Source organism: Bacillus rossius, chromosome 1 (genome assembly GCF_032445375.1).
Source record: "Bacillus rossius redtenbacheri isolate Brsri chromosome 1, Brsri_v3, whole genome shotgun sequence".
NCBI classification, from domain to species: Eukaryota; Metazoa; Arthropoda; class Insecta; order Phasmatodea; family Bacillidae; genus Bacillus; species Bacillus rossius.
In genome coordinates, this window is record NC_086330.1 from 116,366,472 (window position 1) to 116,387,194 (window position 20,723).

The 20,723-nt window shown below is 36.0% G+C and overlaps 1 protein-coding gene across 2 annotated transcripts in view; it reads left to right on the forward strand.

The window, feature by feature from the left end:
• Positions 1 to 8,904: 8,904 nt before the first annotated feature.
• The window catches only part of LOC134542857 (uncharacterized), a 116,435-nt gene continuing 104,616 nt past the window's right edge, over positions 8,905 to 20,723 (forward strand). For both annotated transcript variants that reach the window (XM_063387430.1, XM_063387446.1), the window contains exon 1: positions 8,905 to 11,837. In XM_063387430.1, the coding sequence (XP_063243500.1) occupies positions 11,789 to 11,837 (49 nt within the window). In that variant the 5' untranslated portion in view covers positions 8,905 to 11,788. The remainder of the gene's footprint in view (positions 11,838 to 20,723) is intronic.

Consider the following 20,723-nt stretch of genomic DNA (forward strand, 5'->3'; position numbering starts at 1 on the left):
GCTCGCCATGTTAAATGGCCTGAGTTTCCTATATTGTTCTTCTACAATATTTGCTATAAGGTATTACCTTATAGTTTCCGCATTGAACTGTGTTTTTCGGAGAGTGAAAATGGTGTTTTCAGAATAATTTTTAGGCACGAAAAATCTGTTACAGATTCTTGAACGCACTTAATAGATTTGCATTACACATTTACTTTCATTTTGTCCGCCAAATAAGTAATGGTTACTGCTCAAATCTCATACTTGTATATGCACAAAGAGAAGACCGAAGACTGCGCGCCAATTCAGAGTCTTGCGCTCAGAGCCAGATACCGCGCTAGAAGCACCGGCCAGCTTCACACCTATAATTTCCCCTCACCAACACAGATAACCCCTGACAAGGCGGTGCGCCTTAAGGACACACGTTAAGTACCTACTCTGAAAAACATGTTTTCGATTTCTTGCTGGGCGTTAGTTTTCTATACTACAGTGGTACAATGAGACTAACTCCTTTGAAAATCAATCGAAGATTAATAGTTTAGCAGGTTCACATGAGAGAATTATATTGAATGTGTGTTATAACGGGAGATCACCAGAGAAATCTCCTCTGCAATAAAAGAAAAAATAACTTCTACAATTAGATGTCTATACTACGAACACAACGCTTCATTTCGCACAGTTCATTTTCACAATTCGCGGACGCATATCCTATTCGTCAGGCGGGAGATACGGCGAGATACAGTGATATTTAATGCTGCAGCAAAGTGTTTTATCTCCTACACTAACTAAGTTAGGGGCTGGAAGAAACGCTAAAATTCTCTCAATTAAAATATAGTTCTATAAATATTGCCCAGCTTTATCATGGATGATTTGTGTACATATCCACCGGTGTCAATGCGTCATTTACAAACCGTTCTAAATTTCTTGAAAGTGTCTGGTTACGAATAACATCGAGAGCCATTGCACTTTCATATACAAGTTTATTTTCATGGTTTCGTCTTCAACATGTATTTTTGTGGGCAGTGAAAATTGCTAAATGGGTTTTTCACGTACATTTTAGTATGAAAAAAAAAATTAAAATATAGAATTTTAAGTGCTTTAATTCTCAGCATAAAAATTTTGGGGTCGCCGCCTAAAAGTCCTGTAGAGGCGCGTTTCTTATGAGAAGACTTCGCGCCAGCTCTGTGCGTAGATGCGAATAAGAATGATATGCGCGATTACAATTTACGGGAAAACTTATTTTTAGGTAAGTCCCCATCGCCGAGAGTTATAAGGCCGAGCGTTCGCGTGATTCGCCGAGGAAGGTCGACGTAACGTACCTCAAGTTACCCGGTCAACCTGGCGTGTGCGAAGGCCGCGCTCGAGTCAAACTAATTGGTGGCGGGAAGGGATTTGTTTTTAAAATATTCAGATAGGAACGGACGCACGCGAGTTTTAAAACCCTGTCACCCTGGTTGTTGTGAAAGTGGTACTACTTTATATCGGACCGGAAGTTGCTCGGTGAGACCGAAAGGGAAAAGGTGACAGATCAAGACATCAAATAGAGCGGAGAATTCCCCCCCCCCCCCCAAAAAAAAATCCTCAATCCCCAATCAACGGCTGCGGGATATTTCGTTAGTTCATCGACCTTTTATTTTTTTAATATTCTTGGGTGTTTATTTTGGTGTCGGGCATTGTGGCCGTGGCACACTTATAGGTAAATATGAGGGGACAAAATATGTGGTTCGCCTCCTCTCTTCCTTCACCACACACAAAAATAACCTCTTTCATTAAGAAAAATATTGCACGCGAGTTTTATATGATGAAAAATTCATTTTTTGATATTGATTATTATCTGCTAATTTTTTTTAATTGTAAGTATTTGCTATAGCAATGTTCATAGTTAATCATTCAAAATGTAACCCCTCTATAAGCATTATTAAAAAATATCAAAAAAATTCTACCCAATCTTCTCCTAAATCCACCAAATTATATGGTCGCGGTTGATGTGCGCAAACCACGACGCTTTACTACCTCTTGAACTCAAAACGTGGGGCCACTTGAAGTTAGTCGAGAATTCTGATGTAGGGCGAAGACTTCGGTTTCCTAGGAGAGGCTAATGTGGTGGGGTGGACTTAATTCCTTAGATTGCTTCTGTGCGGATCCCATCCTGCCCCATTGATATTATAAATGTGGAAGTTCGTTTGTAAACTCAGTCACGTCTCTACTACCGAATCCACAGAGGTAGCCGATATTCTGTATTAACACCTATATTTTATTGAGAAATTTCAGCTCTCAAGGGGGAGAAAATGGGGTGAATTAAATTTTTAATTAAAAATCACATGTTTGAGATTTGGGCATGAAAAGTGAACTTACAAAAAACTATCAACTCATATGTACCACTGTCTGATATGTTACACATAAAGGAGTGAGAATCTAGGTTTGGTTTTATAAACACAAATCGATTAAAGGGGAACGTAATGTATCTAGTTTCATAGTTACATAGTGTGTACTATTTTTTTAATTACATCCCTCAGTGGGTGAAATGGGGATAAGTTTGGTTTTGTAATAAATAATTATTATCTCTGAAGCTAGTGAATTGGGAGGTAAGAAATCGGTTATAAAGAATAAAATATATATACCAACAACTCGTTTCGCAGTTGTTTTTTAAACCAAACACTGAAGGGGAATATGGTTTTTAATAAAAAAACATAATTGTTAAGATTGTGATAGTTTTGAAAGGGTAGCATATATAAAATTAAATTATTATTTAAAACAAATTTAAACAATATGAATTAGCCAGTAGCCTTGCCTTATACCTAAAAATTTTCAGTCCTGTAATATATTATTTAATTGCACAAAAACCTCACAAATGCCACTTTGCCAGCTAATCACAAAATAACGTGTTATTTTACGTGATGTTAATAAAATTTCATTAGGACATTGTGGGTATAAAACTTTCACAAGAATCGTTAATTTACACGACAATTTTGTATTTTTACACATATGTTGAGTTTTCAGAATATAACCTACATTTGGTGTAAAATTACACGAAGTAGTATTAATTTTGCATAAGGAGTGTGTAAAAAACCCGAACTATACGGAAAAAAAACCACAACACCTAATTGTAAATTAGACAAATATTTAACAGTGTAAATAGTCGCTCCTTCAGATCTTAGGTATTCAAGGCATTTTTTCTCGCACCCGAAGTATTTCAGACTGCGAGTCAACATAAGTGTTAATCCAGCTCCAACGAAGAACTGATAACGTGAACCGACGTAAACAGCACCAACCGTTAGGTCGGCTTGCACTGTCTTGGCTCGAGGCAAAGGAAAGTACTAAATTACTGTATTTCATTACTCTGAAAAGCAGTCTTGGACGCCTTTCCTGTTTCTGCATGCCTGTCTTAGTTGCAAGGTCCAACGAGGGGGATTAAAGCAGTGAAGTATGTTAATGATGACAGTTCATTTAAACATGTAGTCTACATTGCTATCAAAAGAGCAAATATGTTAGTATGTGTTCACGTCTCTAACTTATGGAAATTGATAAAATGAGTTGCGTTTGCTAAACAACCGATTTGGCCACAGTTGTGTAATTTTGTTTCTCATCGAATCTAAATCCAAAATTTTTATAAAAACACGTCCTGTTATTTCATAAACACATTTCGTGTTCACGAAAAAAATAGTTAATTGGCAGCCGAACGGTGTTCATAGATTTAAAAGACCCAAGCTATTTAGATACTTCTCTAGATATCTCCGTGGCTTCCGTTTAATAGAAGTATTAAAAAAGCAAAAAAAAAAAATATCTGAGGTCTTAGTTTTAGTTCGGTTCTCGCACTTTAAAATGTATTTTGTTTTGACAGAGTAAGTTGCTCAATATGTGTTTAAAGATTTTTAAGAGTGAATATTGCGGTACGGAATTTTGAAAGCATGATGTGGTTTGTCATGACACACGTATGTTTGTGTCTAGGTTTAATGTCGGGTTAATAAAACCCAAGACGCAAAAAGTTCAATAACGACCTTTTCAAGTACTTACCCATTTATAAAATACGTAAGACGTGAAAACGCAACGCAAGCATCGGCCAACTTTCAACTTTATAAAGGTAGAAACACTCACCTTTAATATTTAAGAGTAATGAACAATAATGTTTTAATTAATCACATTTGTTTTGAAATTTTAATATGTGTTTATTCTCTTATGACTTTCTAGCAGTATTATATTAAACGAATTTCTTTAGTATTTATCTTTGAATGTTTATTCTAATGAATTTTTATTTACCTATCAAAATTTGTCGTATAAAATAATTAGTTTCCAGTAACGAAGTTGTACTAATATGAACTTTTTATGTTGGCTAGGATTGGATGCTGTTTTATTAGTTTCGGGCAGCTTAAAATATATTTGGTTTTATTTAAAATATATTAAAATCTTTGCCGGACGGATCAACAACAAGGTTCGAATTGGAAGCTTTTAATTAGTTCCTGAAAGTTGCAGGAATCAGTCATATATTTCTGACTCCATAAATTGGAATATATTTCGACCAGAGTCGACAAGTGTAACTAATTGACAACGATTCTAGGAGATATTCTACGTCTTATAAAATTTTTTGAATATTCCTACGAAACCAGAAAATTATAGAAGAAAAGGATATAAATAGGAGATTTCTTCGTTTGAAGTTTTAATTTAGCTATGGGGAACTAACTACGTCCTGAACTAGAATTGTATCTTCTGCGACGAGCAACTAAATGACGACTTCTCGAATTTGAGTTTGAGCAGTTTCTGAAATACATTGGAGGATTATTCAATTCATATCCAACTAGTTGATAGTTGCTGTGGAAATGTAAAGAGCAACTTTCGAACTTAAGCTTCCAGAAGAAGATTTATAACATTCTCATCAAGTGGAACATATAAGTCTAAAACATGTAAGTCTAAAACCTACCTCAAGAACAACTATGAAGTTAGGTAAAAATTGTAAAATACCGACAAAGAAGACTGAGGAGTTTCAAAACAAGAGTTACCGCAGCCTTACCAGAGTCCATACTACTGACGGCGCCGATGTGCAACAATGACGACGGTGAAAGACGCTGATCCAGTTCCAGTACGACGAGGGGTCGCTGGTATACTTGATCCTGTCCACGGCCGGTATCTCTGGACGAAGATGGTGATCCAGCTCCGCTTGCAACAGTTATTAGTATTAAGAACTAATTCAAGGTTGGTTCATCCTGTAGCAATTTTTTTTTGTCTTTTGCAAGATCAGAATAATAATTCAGCTAGAGTGAAACTAATGATTTAAATTGACTGTTCATGTTATGGTCCAGTCCACAACTAGTTTAGATTTATTTTATGTGAATATTTTCATATATAAATTTATATTTTCTTATGCTGTCATTGATAAAGTTACGTATGAAATCAACTATTAACCAAAGTTGAATGTTAACTGTTTTTAAGGTATTACAAGTTTTCTAAATTTCCTGTTTGTCCACAACTTGCAGTAATGGTTTTTTTTTATCCCAGAGGTATAGCTACTCCTTATTAATTAGTTAAGCTTGGCAAAATAACAAATATATTATTATATAAATTAAAGATTGAAATATTTACACCTATTTTCTTGGAATGAAGTACTCTCGTTTCTACTAACCTGAAAATACAGTAAGATACTGTAATTAATAGTCCGTGATTGACTGATTGCTGACTTCATGGCATAGAAAAGAGAGGGAGGGATAGAAAGGCCACTCTCTGAATAACAGCTAGAACGCTATTTGCAGCGCTTTTGTGGCCGTGCACAGTACTAACCGTATAAACATTGGTGGAAGAATGACATAAGTAGCTATTTATGCAAAAACCACTTATGTCACAAACTAGCATTACTATTGAAGTTTGCAATCACATCTACAGCATTAAGAGGGTGGAGAATTTTTTGCTTCTCGACGTTTATTCTCTGTATCCACAGCAAATTTATCATCGCAACCAGGCACACAACATTTTCGTACACGTGGTGGCATTGTATTTTACTTAATACGTAATTTTATACTCAATTTAACAATCTTACCTCAATGAAAATATGATCACTAAATAATTGAATAAATAAACGCCAGATATTTTCCAGTTTCCACCTACGAAGCAATAAGCAAGTAGCACACAAATAACCTAAAGTCCTAAACAAAAATACGAAAGAAAAATTGCCGCCATTACAAATGAGCCTTGGCAACGAATCGTAAACAAACAGTGAGCAGTGAGCACACTAGCGCTCTTACGGCCGTGCACACAAACAAAACGTTGTTCAAGCATCTCTCTAATGAGTGCACATCCCGTGCTTCATGGTGATAGTCATAAATATACTTGTAATTCCTTTGTGACATAAAGGTGGAACTGCTATAAAATAGAAGTTAATATCAAATAATTATATCTATGCATGTACGATGTGCACAAAATATTAACGTCATAGAAAATACACACTGTTAGTCTTTCAAATTCAGTTTCGGGGTACTTTATTTTTCTGAATTTAGTGTAGTTTTATGACGCTCAACACAATTAGTTTTTTTTTGCACGAGTTGGAGATATAATTGTTTTTCAATAGTTAAAGTTTGACTCTCAGTTCGGCTAAATGGTGATACTGGTTTATACAAAATAGTATTTAACTGTTTCAATCTATCAGTTTTCATAAAACACCAAGGTTAGACCCGATAACTTCTTGCGTTTCCGCCTTTTATATTTTAAATGAAGTGTTCCAAAAGCTTTTAAAGATGGCAGAAGTCATGTGTGTACATAACATTTTCACTTGTTAAAATTTCGCTCAGTGAATGAAAAAACCACTTTAAATAAAATTATTGACAATTAACTATGTTTGCATGATAAGCATTAATTATCATACGGAGCCCGGAAATTTTGATTTGCTGTGTTACATTACCAAGTTGTAGGGTTGTTGACGTCTTGCGACTTCTGTGCTTTATAAACGTCCGTGATTTAACTTGCGTTGGTTGTGTTCTCTACGTAGTTTAATAGCCCAGTCTAACCCTGAATGTATAAACTACGCAAGGAACGCACGCACGTCGTAGGATGTCACAAACAAACAGTGTTGTTAAAAGTACTCGGAAAAAGTAATTGGGCTCGATTACAATTACTGTAGTGATAATGTAACTAATTACAAGTAAAAATTACTTTACATAGAAGTAATCAGTAAAATTACAATTACTTTCCGCTACCATTTTAAAAATTACCTACGATTCAATTTTTTTACAATTTGTTACATTAATAAACATACATACATATATGTTTTGTTAAAAAAAGATTTCATGTAATGATTAAATTTATTATCTTTAATTAAATGAATAATATTTGAGGACAAACTTGCTTGAATAACATCAAAAGACTTCATACAAGTAGCTACCTGTAATAAAAGTAACACTCTTTAAATTTTGGAATTGACCTTACAAAACAATTGCATTTTAAAGTTCTCATCAGATATATTCCCTCTCTTGATGGCAAAAACATCTTTACCAACACTGAAAAGACGCTCAACGGGAGCACTTGACGGCAGCGATGTGTTAAATTTTAAAAATGCAGATTTTAGGATAGGGTAATGTTGGAGACACTGCAAGTCATTTTGGCTCTTCATTTTTGATCATAGATGTTGTGCATACGATCGTAGCACTACAAGCGTTAAATTATAAACTTTACTAATACAAAAGTGTATGATCTTCTTGTTCTTAATTGTATTCATTATACGTTCCGAGAATAAAAGTAACGGCAAGTAAATAAAAAGTATCGATTACCTTAATGTAACGATTACAATTAATGTTATGTATTCCGATTACAAGTACGAATTACATTTTTTAAATGTAATTCGTTACAAGTATAAATTACTTGAAAAGTAATCGTTACAAGTAATCAGATTACTTGTAATTCGTTACTTAACAACACTGCAAACAAACAGTAGAAAACAAAATTATACCCTGGGCTTCTATTGATAATAATATCCATCATGAAAGCAACAGAAATGGTCAATAAACGGATTTAAAGGTGTTATTTTCTTTCACTGTGTGAAAGTATAATAAGTATAAACATGGTTTGTGTAATAAAAATAACACGTTTGGGCTTCTATGCACGTAACATCTGCGTCTGTAAAATTTTCAAATATAGCCTTCGAAAACGCAAGAAAGTTGTAAGTTGAAAAATACTTGAGTTGCATTATTACGCCTTGTGTTGTTTATAAACTGATACTGTAATATTTATGTGGTTGCATGTGGCGATGTTGCGTAGTTCATAAACCAGACCACAGTCCGCACAGTCTTCCCCGGCGCGATGGGAGAACTGCTCTGTCATGGGCTCGGTGAGTGCTCAGTGGGGCGACGTAACGTGGGTTCTCACCCCGACTCGCTAGTTCCGCTGCACACGGAACTGGTTTCCTCGTCACCTCGTGTGACTGCATGCCACGTATTGCTGCAAACCTCGCAACCTACAGCGTTGTTTCTTACATAAAACCTTGGTCGCAGGTGAAATACCGCCTTTCTTTCGCCAAAGAATTTTTTTTTATGAATAAACTGGTGGCTGAATGCTTTTTAAAAAATGTTTTGCTATTGTAGTTGGTAGCCGTAGCGTGCTAGGACATCAATTTGGTATTTTTGGCGTGGACTAGTTTATTATTATTTTTATGTAATCTGAACATATATTGATACAAACGTTGAAAAATTTTCATTAAAATTCTTTACACAAAAAAAAAAACGAGAGTTAGGATGTTATGTTTTAATTTTGCTTGCTAAGCTACACATATTATAAAAAATTTTAAGTGTCATTTATTTCTCAAAACAAATATTTACAATTATAAAAGCTTTTCTCGGCAAATGTGGAACAATAATAAGTTTTTAAAAGTGCTTGTGAAACTAACCCCGCATACGTTTTTTTTACGTGTGTAAAACTGTACTAAGAAAAAATTAACTACAAAAACAATGCTTAAATAAAAATTATTATTTATGTGCTTAGTTTCTACCGTTCCCAATATCCATGGGAACAAATTTTGTTCCCCGCTTTCCTCACCGTAGCCTTTTGTGGCGTACATTCTTTGAATGATTTCTTGAAATATAGAATATTGATTAAAATTTCATCTACGTACGCCATTTCTGGTTTACAATGTTGGTAATGAAAAAACTTTATAATTTATGAAGAACTCTGGTTACAAATTATCGGGAGAAGTTGGTGAATTTACGGACGTGCTGATATATTGACGGGCACTGGTTTGGCTCAGTTTAAACATGAAGTCACACAGATGTGATGGAGTTTCAACAGAAGCGCTCAAGACTTGCTAAGGGCCCCGCCTACCTAGGCACACATACGGTATGCAGAGTTTCAAGAATAACCACGCGGTTTGAAAACTGCTCAAGGTATTCTAGTGAGTTGTGTTTATGAAAATCATTTAAGATTACGCTGAGGGTGGATGCCCGTTATGTTTCCGTATTTTTATACGAGTGAAAATGGTCAAAACGCGTGTTTTCAGAATAATGTTTAGACTTGAAACATTCTGTACAGATTCTTGAAAGAACTCAAGGAACTTTCATTACACCGTTATTTTAATTTCTCCGCCATCTAACAGTATGGTTACGACTGGAATCTTATAAATGTCCCGTGTACGACGAAAATATTGTGCGCTTTTTCATAGACTTGCGCTTAGAGGCGATACTACGCTAGAAGCACCAGCGAGCGTCGCACTTATCATCCCGCCACACTAACACGATACACCCTTAACTAGGTCAAACACACTTGATCCCTCTGAGTGCACGTTTGAGTAACCAGTTATTTGGGACTACGAGAAGCCTTCGTTGATTGTAGGCGCATTCTTCATTGAAAAGGACGTGAGTTGACCGTAATTTCTAACAGCGTGCTTCGGAAGGAACCGCGGGCCTGCGACGCCGCGTGCAGTGGCGGCGGGGCTCAGAGGTCTGATTGCCGAGGCTTCAGACCCGTCCACGGCAGTATCTAGCATTGGAGCAGTGTCGGCTGGTGATCCTATCACTTATTCCACTGTGGCTCCCGGCAAAGCTACCTTCAGATGAGTTCTACCAAGGCGAGGTCATTTTATTTAACACTGTTATGAAATGATAGCGGGTAATTTAATACAGATGAAAAAACTGCAAAAAAATATAATACACGTATTGAATGACCCGTGTATTGTTTTAAAATTTTTACTAAGATTTGTTTTTTAATTTGTTAGTTACCACAACAGTATCTTGACCGTATTTAGTCACCAGCTCTTCGTCGTGTTTTTTTTTATAAATCTCTGTAAGAGTAATGATTTTTAACCAGGAACTGCACAGTGTAATTTTTAAAAAAGTTATCAATGAACAAACAAAGAAAATTGGTTGTCTCTAAAGTCGGTTTACGGACGATAGTTTAACGTGTCAGCGTCATTACAAAACATTGATGAAATGATTGCGTACTTTTATGAATAAAATTGAATCATTTTTATTGAATTATCATTATTTTGTATGGATACAAAGAAGGAGTGAAATTAAGTCTACAATTTAATTGATAAATTTACTTTTATTTGCACTCATTAATTCAAATATGTTTATTACTTTAACGAAGAGATTATTTTAACTATAACTTTTATACATGTTTGCTATTTAACTTCTTCAAATCTGTGTTATTCTGTTAAGGATAGGACGATGATAGGAAAAGTAGGAAACGAATGGGAGTGTTTCAAGTTTAATGTGCCTCGAAAAAGTGAAATCGATGGTGGTTCCAATCGAGTGGAAGAGAGATACATGCGGCACAAGCGTACAATGAGCGTAACGGGACACAACGTAACGGGACAATGTGTGTAACGGGACAACATAACGGGACAATGCGCGTAACGGGACACATTTTCGTGCGTGCAGCCGCCGTTCATCGATTTATTAGACGTCACGTCAAAAATATTTCGATAAATTGCAAAACAGGAGAAAATACTGAGGAACAGAGGTGACGTTATGGTAACCCCCGCCTGCAGGAATGTGTTTATTAGCGTGACGGGTACATCGGTGTGGAACTCAAGTTCGAGAATCGGGCGCGCGTCGCTGTCTAGCAGTGCGCAGCACACGGAGAGTCCTCAGCCAAGTTGCAACCGTCTACCCCTAGTTCAACTGTAGTGTGTGTTGTTGCTTGGCTGGTGGTTTCTAGCTGTGTCAAAGGTGGAGATTTCACGGACGTTCCGGTCGAAATTGTAGTCGCCATATTCAGGGGAGCAGTAAACTGTCAAGCGCGGCTCGAGAAGGGAGGCGGTCGGGCCAATAGCCCTTGCCGAGACCAATTTTCTTTATTTACTTTTATTTAGGAGGGTATATTAATGTTTACTTAAACACCTAAATTCATATGTTAAACTTTTTATCCCATCAAAAGTTGTAAGGAACTATTAAGGTTCTTTATGTGTGACCATAAATTTGTAAATAATATTCCAAGGCTAAACAATGACTTATTTGTCAATTTTCGGAACTGCGTCTCACTTTGGCAATAGCCCCTCCCGAAAAGTGATTCTGGAGCCGCCATTGTTACCTACTGATATACGGGTAACTGCTACCCTGAAGCTGGCGAAAGGCCTTGAAAGCCTGCGATCCTTATTGTAGCTGGCCGTATCGCGAATAGAGGCAGCGCCGCGGCAGGATAGTCCCGCGAGCAGGCGGGATCAGACCTGCGCGGCAGCTGGCGCGCACTCGCACGCACGCCTCGTCAGGTGCGACTACGCCCAGATAGTGGCGCGCGCGGGGACAGACGGCGCTGTTGTCGGGCACGCGGGGCATGTCCGTTCCCCACAACAACCCGCGCAGCGCCGTCCCAGTCGCCCTCCCCCCGGGTCTTCGTCAGCATGTTCAACAAGCTGCGCAGGAAGAAGAAGAGGCGCCAGCACGAGCCAGGTCAGGAACCCACGAGGGAGCAGTGTCGTGCAGACCAACAAGTTAATATAGAACACGGGGCAGATTATTTTTGCTTATTTCCAAGTTTCAAGCGTGTAGAAAATAAGAGCATCGATTCATTGTAAAGGAAGTGTCTCGCGAACTTCGTATACTCGTGACATTTTCCAAAACATATATCTTTTAACACTATGTAGCATTTTCTTCACACGGCCTATACGCAAGATTTCCCACTATCAGTCTTCTAGTAATAATATAAACTCTAACTTTACTCATTTTGTAACTGTGAATTCTGATTTAGGTTAATGGTTAGTAGTGTATGCTTGCTGTGCATCTTTATGCTACTAAAATGAACATGCAATCAGCTTATTGTTCACGTCATGGTGTCGACTTCATAACACTTTTTGAATTGTTACAAACAAAATGTTTGTTGCAGTTACATCAGTTTTTTTTACTATAAAAATGCCAAATGAACGTAATGGCTAAACTGTCGAACCTAATTATAATATATTACGACAAGAAACTGATAGTCTCTTAATTATGCCTTTAACGTGGAGGGTGTATCATAGCGTAAACCAAATATGCGGTGTGCCGGTGTTCATCGTGCCGTATGCAGCTAAGAGCATGATTCCCCCCTCCGGCTCCGCCAGGAAGTGTTCGGCTCGTGGGGCAAAGCACGCCGGAGCAACTGCGCCACGGGCTGCCATAGCAGCCTGTGCTCGTGGTACACATGGACGCTGCCTGCTTGTCTCCTGCCGTGTCATAGCTTAAACGCCTAGCCAGGGGTGTATCTGGACTGGCGCGCGGTCTTCTCGTCGTGCGTATTCCAGTGGTGACCATAATCTTTCATGGCGGAGAAATGAAGATAAAGTTGTAACGCAGTCTCTCGAGTGCTTTTAAAAATCTGTACCGGGTGTTTCGTGAATGAAGAAATTATTCTAGAAACTCGCGTTTTAGCCATTTTCTCTCTCCTGAAAATACAGTTGAAAAACAAAATACGGAAACAGAACTATTCATCTTCGCTCAGCTTTTAGAACAGATACCACTCGGATATCTGAGCAGTTTTATAAATGCCGTGGTTTCTTCCGAAGCTCTGCACACCGGATGTGTGCCAGGGTAAGCGGGGTCCTCAACAGGATGTCCAGCTCCAGAGAATATCATCCTTTATTTAAACTCGTCCCAGAGAAACGCATGGTTGGGTATTCGCTATGAATTATATTGTTTTCCACCTGTCGAATAGCGCAATTTTTGGCAGCCTTTTTTTTTTATAACACCGGAATGTCCCAACTAGCAGTTTAAATTTTTTTTCCGTAGACAGTGACGTCAATCTGCAACTGTTTACACTAGACGCCACGTCTGCATTGTTCAAGACGTGCTGTATTAAAAGGCACGTAAAATCAGAATAGCCACTACAACACGCTAAGGCTGGTTTCAAACTATGCATGCTGCTAAAACTTCCGCAGCGTTATTTGGCTGCATGTTCTTTCAACCGATTTTCTTAGAGTGCACGGTGCAGGTGTCTCAAAATTTCACTAAGTAAACTTATCAAAATTGAACATACAACCAAGACATCTGGAAGAAATCACCTAGTAGAAACTGGCACCCGCTCCGGTTCAACAACAGTGTGACACTGGCCTAACGTGTTGCTTGCCAGAATTGACGGCAACTTCGGCATCATCTATATTATCATGCATAATATATATACACGGCATCAATGTTATTTTTCATTTGATGGGATAGCGATGCTGTACCAATAAATTGCGTTCGTCGCAGGGTTTGACTGTGAAATGAGGCTTGTAAGAAACACTCATTGTGGTCATTGAATATTAATAATACTTACAGAAGTTGCCAAGTCATAAGAAAATTTTTGTGTGCTCTAAAGTTAGTTAGTAGGCATGTCCGACACGAGATGGCATTGCAATCGCCTCGTCAAGCCGGTGGCGCCGTTGTGCCGTGAGCACGGAAAGTATAATTTTTTTTGAAGTCTTAGAAATAAAGTTCGCTGGTTTCATGAATGGCCCCGGAGAAAACAGACCACGGAACAAGCTGCCCGCTTTCTCCTCGGGAATCTGAGATCATAATAATTGGCTTGACCTTTGATGATATACACATTTTGCGATTTATTGTACACTTACAAAGGGAACACATCTATCACAAATGTTGTTAAAATGGCTCAATATATTAACATATCGTTTTAGATGTTATTCACCCGATTCTACCGGTAATATTATATTCTGTAGCTGACATGCGAAAAAAAAAGTTTGACGTAATAAACTCAATCTGATACAAACAACATACAAAAGTAATTATTCTCACAATTATGATTTTCTGTATATGGCATAAAGATGAAAAAGGCTTTAGCTTCCTAATTTTTTTTTTTTTTTTTTTTTTTTTAGGTGTTGGACGTTATAGCCAAGCAAAAAAGAAAATGTATATTGTATAACGTATAGTTTCATTCAAATGAAAACAATACGGCGAATGCTAAAATGTGATTATAATCATAAAGCAATGTAAATCTTGTGTTCGCTAGACCGTGTGTTCATTAACTTCGCAATAGAAAAAAAATACTGTAATGCGAAATATTTAGGGCGTTTCCCAATACTGTTTTTCATCAGGTTATAAAGCATAGAAATAAGTATATTTGCTGGAAATGCAATATTTCCTTTATTTGATAATAGCCAAAGAATTTGGTTGTATATAATGGTTTGATTTTGGGTTGTTTTAAACATGCCTTATTGTTATTTTTAATATACCAACAGAAGTAACTTACGTAAATACAGGTTATATATATTCTTACACTCATGTGACTCATTCTCAAAAATAATTATTAGCAAATAGGTTTAACCGTTTTTTTACACACTGAATGATTTTTGCTGTTTTTTTTCCCCTTCAAATATTTAATTCAAATCTTGCTTAATATATTGTGGACAGACTGAGAATTGTTTGACGATAAGCTCTAAAGCTGCAATTTTTTTTCTTATGTGCACTTCTGACAAAAATTCACATTCAAAACAGGGAACAGATAAAGAGAATGACAATAAAATCGTTTAGTTACATGGATTTTAAATATTTGGGAAAAAATGTTATGAAATAAATCTTATCTGAAATAATTTAATGAACAACGATTTACCGACTGCTGACATTAGTGTAATTTATATGTCTGCTAAGGGGACTCAGGAATAATTTCCCAATTTAAGATATCTTTTCTCACCATGATGTGAAAATATTTTTTTCAAATATATGACCAAACCAGTAAAAATTTTGGAAAATGAAGAAGTTGATGTATTGAAAGCTAACAAAAGACTTTAATTTTAAAGCCATATTTTAAATTAATTAGGTAACCCACAAAATATTACGTTAATTTAACAATATGGTGTGTAGTTATAAAGCCGCCACATACGAAAAGATCAGAAAACAAACTACCTATGTTCATTGTCTGTAATTTTAATTCCTCAAGCATTAATAACTGTATTCTACTTAATGTAGATCAATCCTAGTTTTCTTCAAAGTAATTTGTTATAATTTTTTTTTCTAAACCTAACGATTACTGATTACCAGGTCTTCAAACGTATAAATCGCGATAAGAAAATAATAACGCCCAAACTGCCTCGGCCATTAAAGTCGGTTTTCAAATTTTATCACAATGAGTTATTTTATTCCTGTTGAAACTGGGAGTTTGTAAAGTCAAAAATGATTTAGCTCCTTTCCTCTTTCTTCCATTGCAGTTTCCAAGAATGAATTAAAGGATTTATAATAACTATAATATATTATACATAAGCCTACTGGATGTTTGTACAAATTTTCACAATTGTAATATAAATAAAATTAATTTTTAAAGAAAAGTATTTTCCGTTTCCAGTGTAAAGAAAAATGCAGCACTGTAGCGTCGCTTCACCAACGCTTGCCTGAGAGTGAGGAGTGGGGCACTCAATATTACCCCTCCACCTCACACTCATTGAGTGACCTAATATTAGACCCCTTCCCTTATCCACATCGAATTCCTCATTCCTGGACGTTGCATTTTTTGTTACATTCTGATGAGTCATTGCCTCCATTTACTCTACCGGCTATCTCGTTTCTACATATCGAACCGTCTCGTCTACTCTCGTGTACACCAAAGAGCAAGGAACATGAAGTACATGAAATTTTTAATTTCAACTTGCTTGCTGCCTAGACAGAAATAGAGAGAGAGAGAGAGATAGAGAGATAGAGAGAGATATAGAGATATATATATATATATATATATATATATATAGAGAGATAGATATAGAGAGATATATAGAGAGAGATAGAGAGATAGAGATATATAGAGAGATATAGAGAGATAGAGATATAGAGATATAGAGATATAGAGATATAGAGATATAGAGATAGAGAGATATAGAGATAGAGAGATATAGAGATAGAAGTAATTTCGCTTCTCACTGCAGAACAAGCAGTAAAAAAGTGTCATTCATACATGTCTAACGATTTTTTTAAAAGTTTTTTCCTTGAGATTTTACCACACCGATTTAATTAATTCTTAAACTATTATATGTAGTTCAGTTTGTAGGATGTACTATACGTTTTACGAAATTTGGCTTTCAAATTTTTCCATTGAATAAATTTTGACAAGATAACCTTTAATATGTTTGAAAATCTGTTAGTTTTTTTTTTTAATTTAAACATATTTTCATTTGTAATGCATCACAACGCATTAGTTATATATTAATATATGAAGTTTTTAAAGCACTTCATTGCATTATGTTAGTGAATTGCTAACACGTCTCGCTCACGTGGCAGGGTCGTGACTCGATCCCAATATCTCGGCATGTCTCAAACAAATGATCACCGAGTCGGTACCAGAGAGTTTTGGAGCGCCCACAACGGGTGACGTGAAGATCTAAATTTAACTTAGATTCAAGTGTAAGGTTTTCAAATATGTTTTAAGTCCGCAACAAAAACATTTTTGTTAAATTTTAATTACTTTTTCAGTAATGCGTGAGTATTAGTATTGGAATGCTGTCTATTTTCTGGTAGTGTTGTATTTTGCGGGAATGTTATGTTATAGGAAATATATTTTTCCTTTATCTTAATTTTTTTGAAGAAAAAAAAAGAGCATTTGAGAATTAAAATTAACTTGGTAGCTCTCAGTATAAGTAGTTTTTCCTTTTTACAAATTTGGATGGAATAATCAAGATTACAAACATTTTGCCTTCAGTGTGTTAAACTGACGAACGTTTCACAATATCGGCTAGAAGCCTTTGTGAAAATAATCTATGTTGCCTTTACATTTTAGTGTTACATTAAAATTTATTTGTAATTTGTATTCCAGAAAATTAAACTTTAACGTTACATTAAAAATATGATTATTCTGAAGGCTGAATTAGAGTGACAATAATGAAAATTATTCAACAACGTGACGTGGCCTATCTTTTAATGAAGGCGTAGCTGATCTTTCAGTGGTTGTTTATTCTTAAGTAATTATTGGCGAATTCGTATCAGCCGCACAATAGTATGTAAATGGTGGTCCGGGCACAGGCTTCAGGCTGTGGTGGCTGGTGCCGACCGCTATCTTGGATTTGTGACGTCACGGCGGCCATTTTTGACTCAAAAATTCCTCGAAAGTTACTCAAAATTACTCAAATTAACTCAGAACTCCAAAAAAAAAATTCCTGTTTTGAGGGAAAAATTCTAGTTTTCTTCCACAAAAATTCAAAAAAATAAGGAATTCTAAAAACCTCATTAAGTACATTTGCCTTAGAACACATATTCCTATAAACGGCTTAAGCATCCATGTCTACAACCTCCGATAAGCCGTTTCTAGGAATTATGATGCCATGTACGCCATCTTGGATTATGACGTCTCTGTTGCAATTTCCATTACGGCCGCCATCTTTAAAATCTTTATTTATTATCTGATTTCAATAAAAAAAAATTTAAAAATAATATTAAAAATTTAATAAATTAAATTTTTAATAAAAAGCAATTTAAAACACCTTTGAAAATATTACGGCCGCCATATTGTATTCTATAAATGGTGCATGTTTCATTACGCCCGCCATCTTTGTTGAGTACGATGTCATCGTTAGACTTTTCGTTACGCCCACCATATTGGAGTCTAGATCATGTCACTTTTCGTTACGGCCGCCAACTTGGAAAACCATAATTTTTATGCTAGAAATTTGTAAAAATTTTTAATAATTATGATTATTTTTTTTAAAATTACATTTGAATAAAAAAATATTTAAAAACATACACCTACGACATGGAGCTCAGAGTCCTCGGTTCGAACCCGGTAAGAGTAAAACTAATAAAAAATGTTGATAGATCCTTCCTCGACGGAAGCAAACCTGCAGACGGACCTCCCACCACCACCATCAATACAAATGTGTGTGTGTGTGTATATATATATATATCAATCAGCTGATATGACGTCATGTCCGCCATCTTGTTTTCGTCCGCTGGAGGCCACCATCTTGTTTTCATCTACTAGAGTCCGCTGACAACTTTTTTGTTCACCATACCTTTGACCTCGACTGTCGACTTTGATCTTGACCTTAAACTATGACTTTGACCTTGACCTTGAACTTTGATCTTGGCCCTTGACCTTGACGATCATCATGGATCCGTCATTTTGTGTTCAGTAAATGCTACCAGGAGCTATAGTTAACATATATCACCTGCTAGAGGACATTGCTACCATCTTGTTTTCGTCTGCTGGAGGACACCATCTTGTGTGTACTTGTCTTTTAGAGTGTATTACCATCATGCTAGTTTAATTCTTACCCGCTAGAGTGCATTCTTCATTTATTATTACTGAGGCGCCCGCCATCTTGATATTTGGGCACAATCTGGGAATCGTGTAATTATTTAGCTAGAGATTCGGGGAAAAATCCAAAATTCATCAAAAAATTCATTCATTAAAGTAATGATTGGTTCGATCGATTCCTATCCTTAGTTCAATCCCTGGGCGACGCAAAAAAATTTAGTTTTATATAAAAAATATCACTTTCACTAAATAAGATGGTAAGACATAAAAGAGGCTTAAAATCCTCTACTATCAGCCTCCAGTGAACCGATATGACCGCCATATTGGAAATCGGTATTTATTGACCTAGCAATTCGGGAAAAATTACAATTTACATATTGAATCTATGGATTCCTGTCCTCGGTTTGATTCTCGGTTAGTGGCAAGTATAACTAAATATTAAAAATATACATATATTCAGTTTTCAGTTACCTTTCGCGGAGTTTATTAATCATTCACTCTACGAAAAACCGCTCAAGATAATATACCTGTCCGATGAATTAAATACGTTGTCGATAAGCCTAACATGAAAGTATAGTTTTTCATACTTAGAATAACCTCTAAAACGTTCATGTACAAAGCCATATGTAGGTACATATAGACCAAGCGTCTTCGGACCGCGAGACCGGGTCATGAACAATGTCAGACATATAGACCAGTCTTTTCCGAACCACATGACCTTCATTGACAGCTAATTATATTCAATTAAAACAACGAAACATGTGTTACGCTTACAAGAAGACGAAACGTCACACATTCAACAAAAGAACGCACTGAACATACAGTACACACAGTACACACAGGAAACGGAATGAACACACCATACACAAAGTACTGTGCCGTTGCACTTCGTGACGTTGCATGTACTCAACCTGTTTTCATAATTTTTATTTTCTTTTTCGGCAAACTGGACACTATGCAGGCTCAATTTTGTGAATAGTGAAAATAATTTCTTTGTTATGCAATATTTTTTTATTTTATTTTAGTCAAATCGTAATGTAAATTGTGAGAAATGTGAAGTTTATTTCTAATCTAAAGTGAAGTGCTTATATATATATATATAGAAAAAAAACATTAATTTAAAAGAATTTATGAAGGACAAACATTTTAAAACACTAATATTTAATTACCTTAAACTTTATCATTTACGTTAGCTGAGATGTATTATTGATCATTTTGGAACTAAACCTGTATTGTTTAATTTTTGTTCACCAAGTTTGACATCTTGTGTCACTATCTATGGTGTAGCTTCTTAAAGAGATGATTTACTTTGCCCTTTCTTCTTCCTTGTCGGCCAGCCATTATGTGAACATCGCACTACTTGTAACTGTTTAAATCCGCTGGATTATGCGGTGATTCGATTACCGCTTACCGCCATTTGAGTGAGTTTTCTTTCTTGATTCCCCAGGAATCATGTTATGTATTTATTTTTGACCGATATCTTAATATATATTTTTTAAAATTTCTTTTAGCGGACGTTGTGGGTAGCGTGAGACATCCGAGCATGCTTTATTTAGTTGAATATGGCGGCTGTAAATGATATAATCCAAGATGGCGGCCAGAAATGACGTCAGAGGTCAAAGGTCAAAACCATGACGTCAGAGGTCAAAGGTCATCAATCCGAAATACGAATCCACAATCCACTGTGCTCGGACCTACTAAATCTAACTACTCACATCATGTAATAAAAAGGTCATCATCAATCGTGGAATAGTTATTGATTGTGATACAATAAATATACTAGATTATGTATGTGATATATAGTAGTATTGGTAGAATTGGTTGTTGGTAGAAATGGGAGTTCACCTTATATTGTTGCACTTAGTTATAAAACAAATGTGGTTTTTATTAATATATCTCCGGCTCTCGTCATCGTAGTGAGATAAATTTTATACCAGTTTTTAAGCCTAATCATATGCTTTTAAACACACAAAGGTTCTTCAAAATCAGTCGTGTAGCTTAAGCGCGATACTCGAACAAACAAACAGGAAAATATTCAGTAATAATATAGAAAATCAATTAAAAAAATTATTCAATACTAAACTATTTTAATTTGAGTTCTTATTCTATTAATGAATATAATTATGTTTCTGTTACTC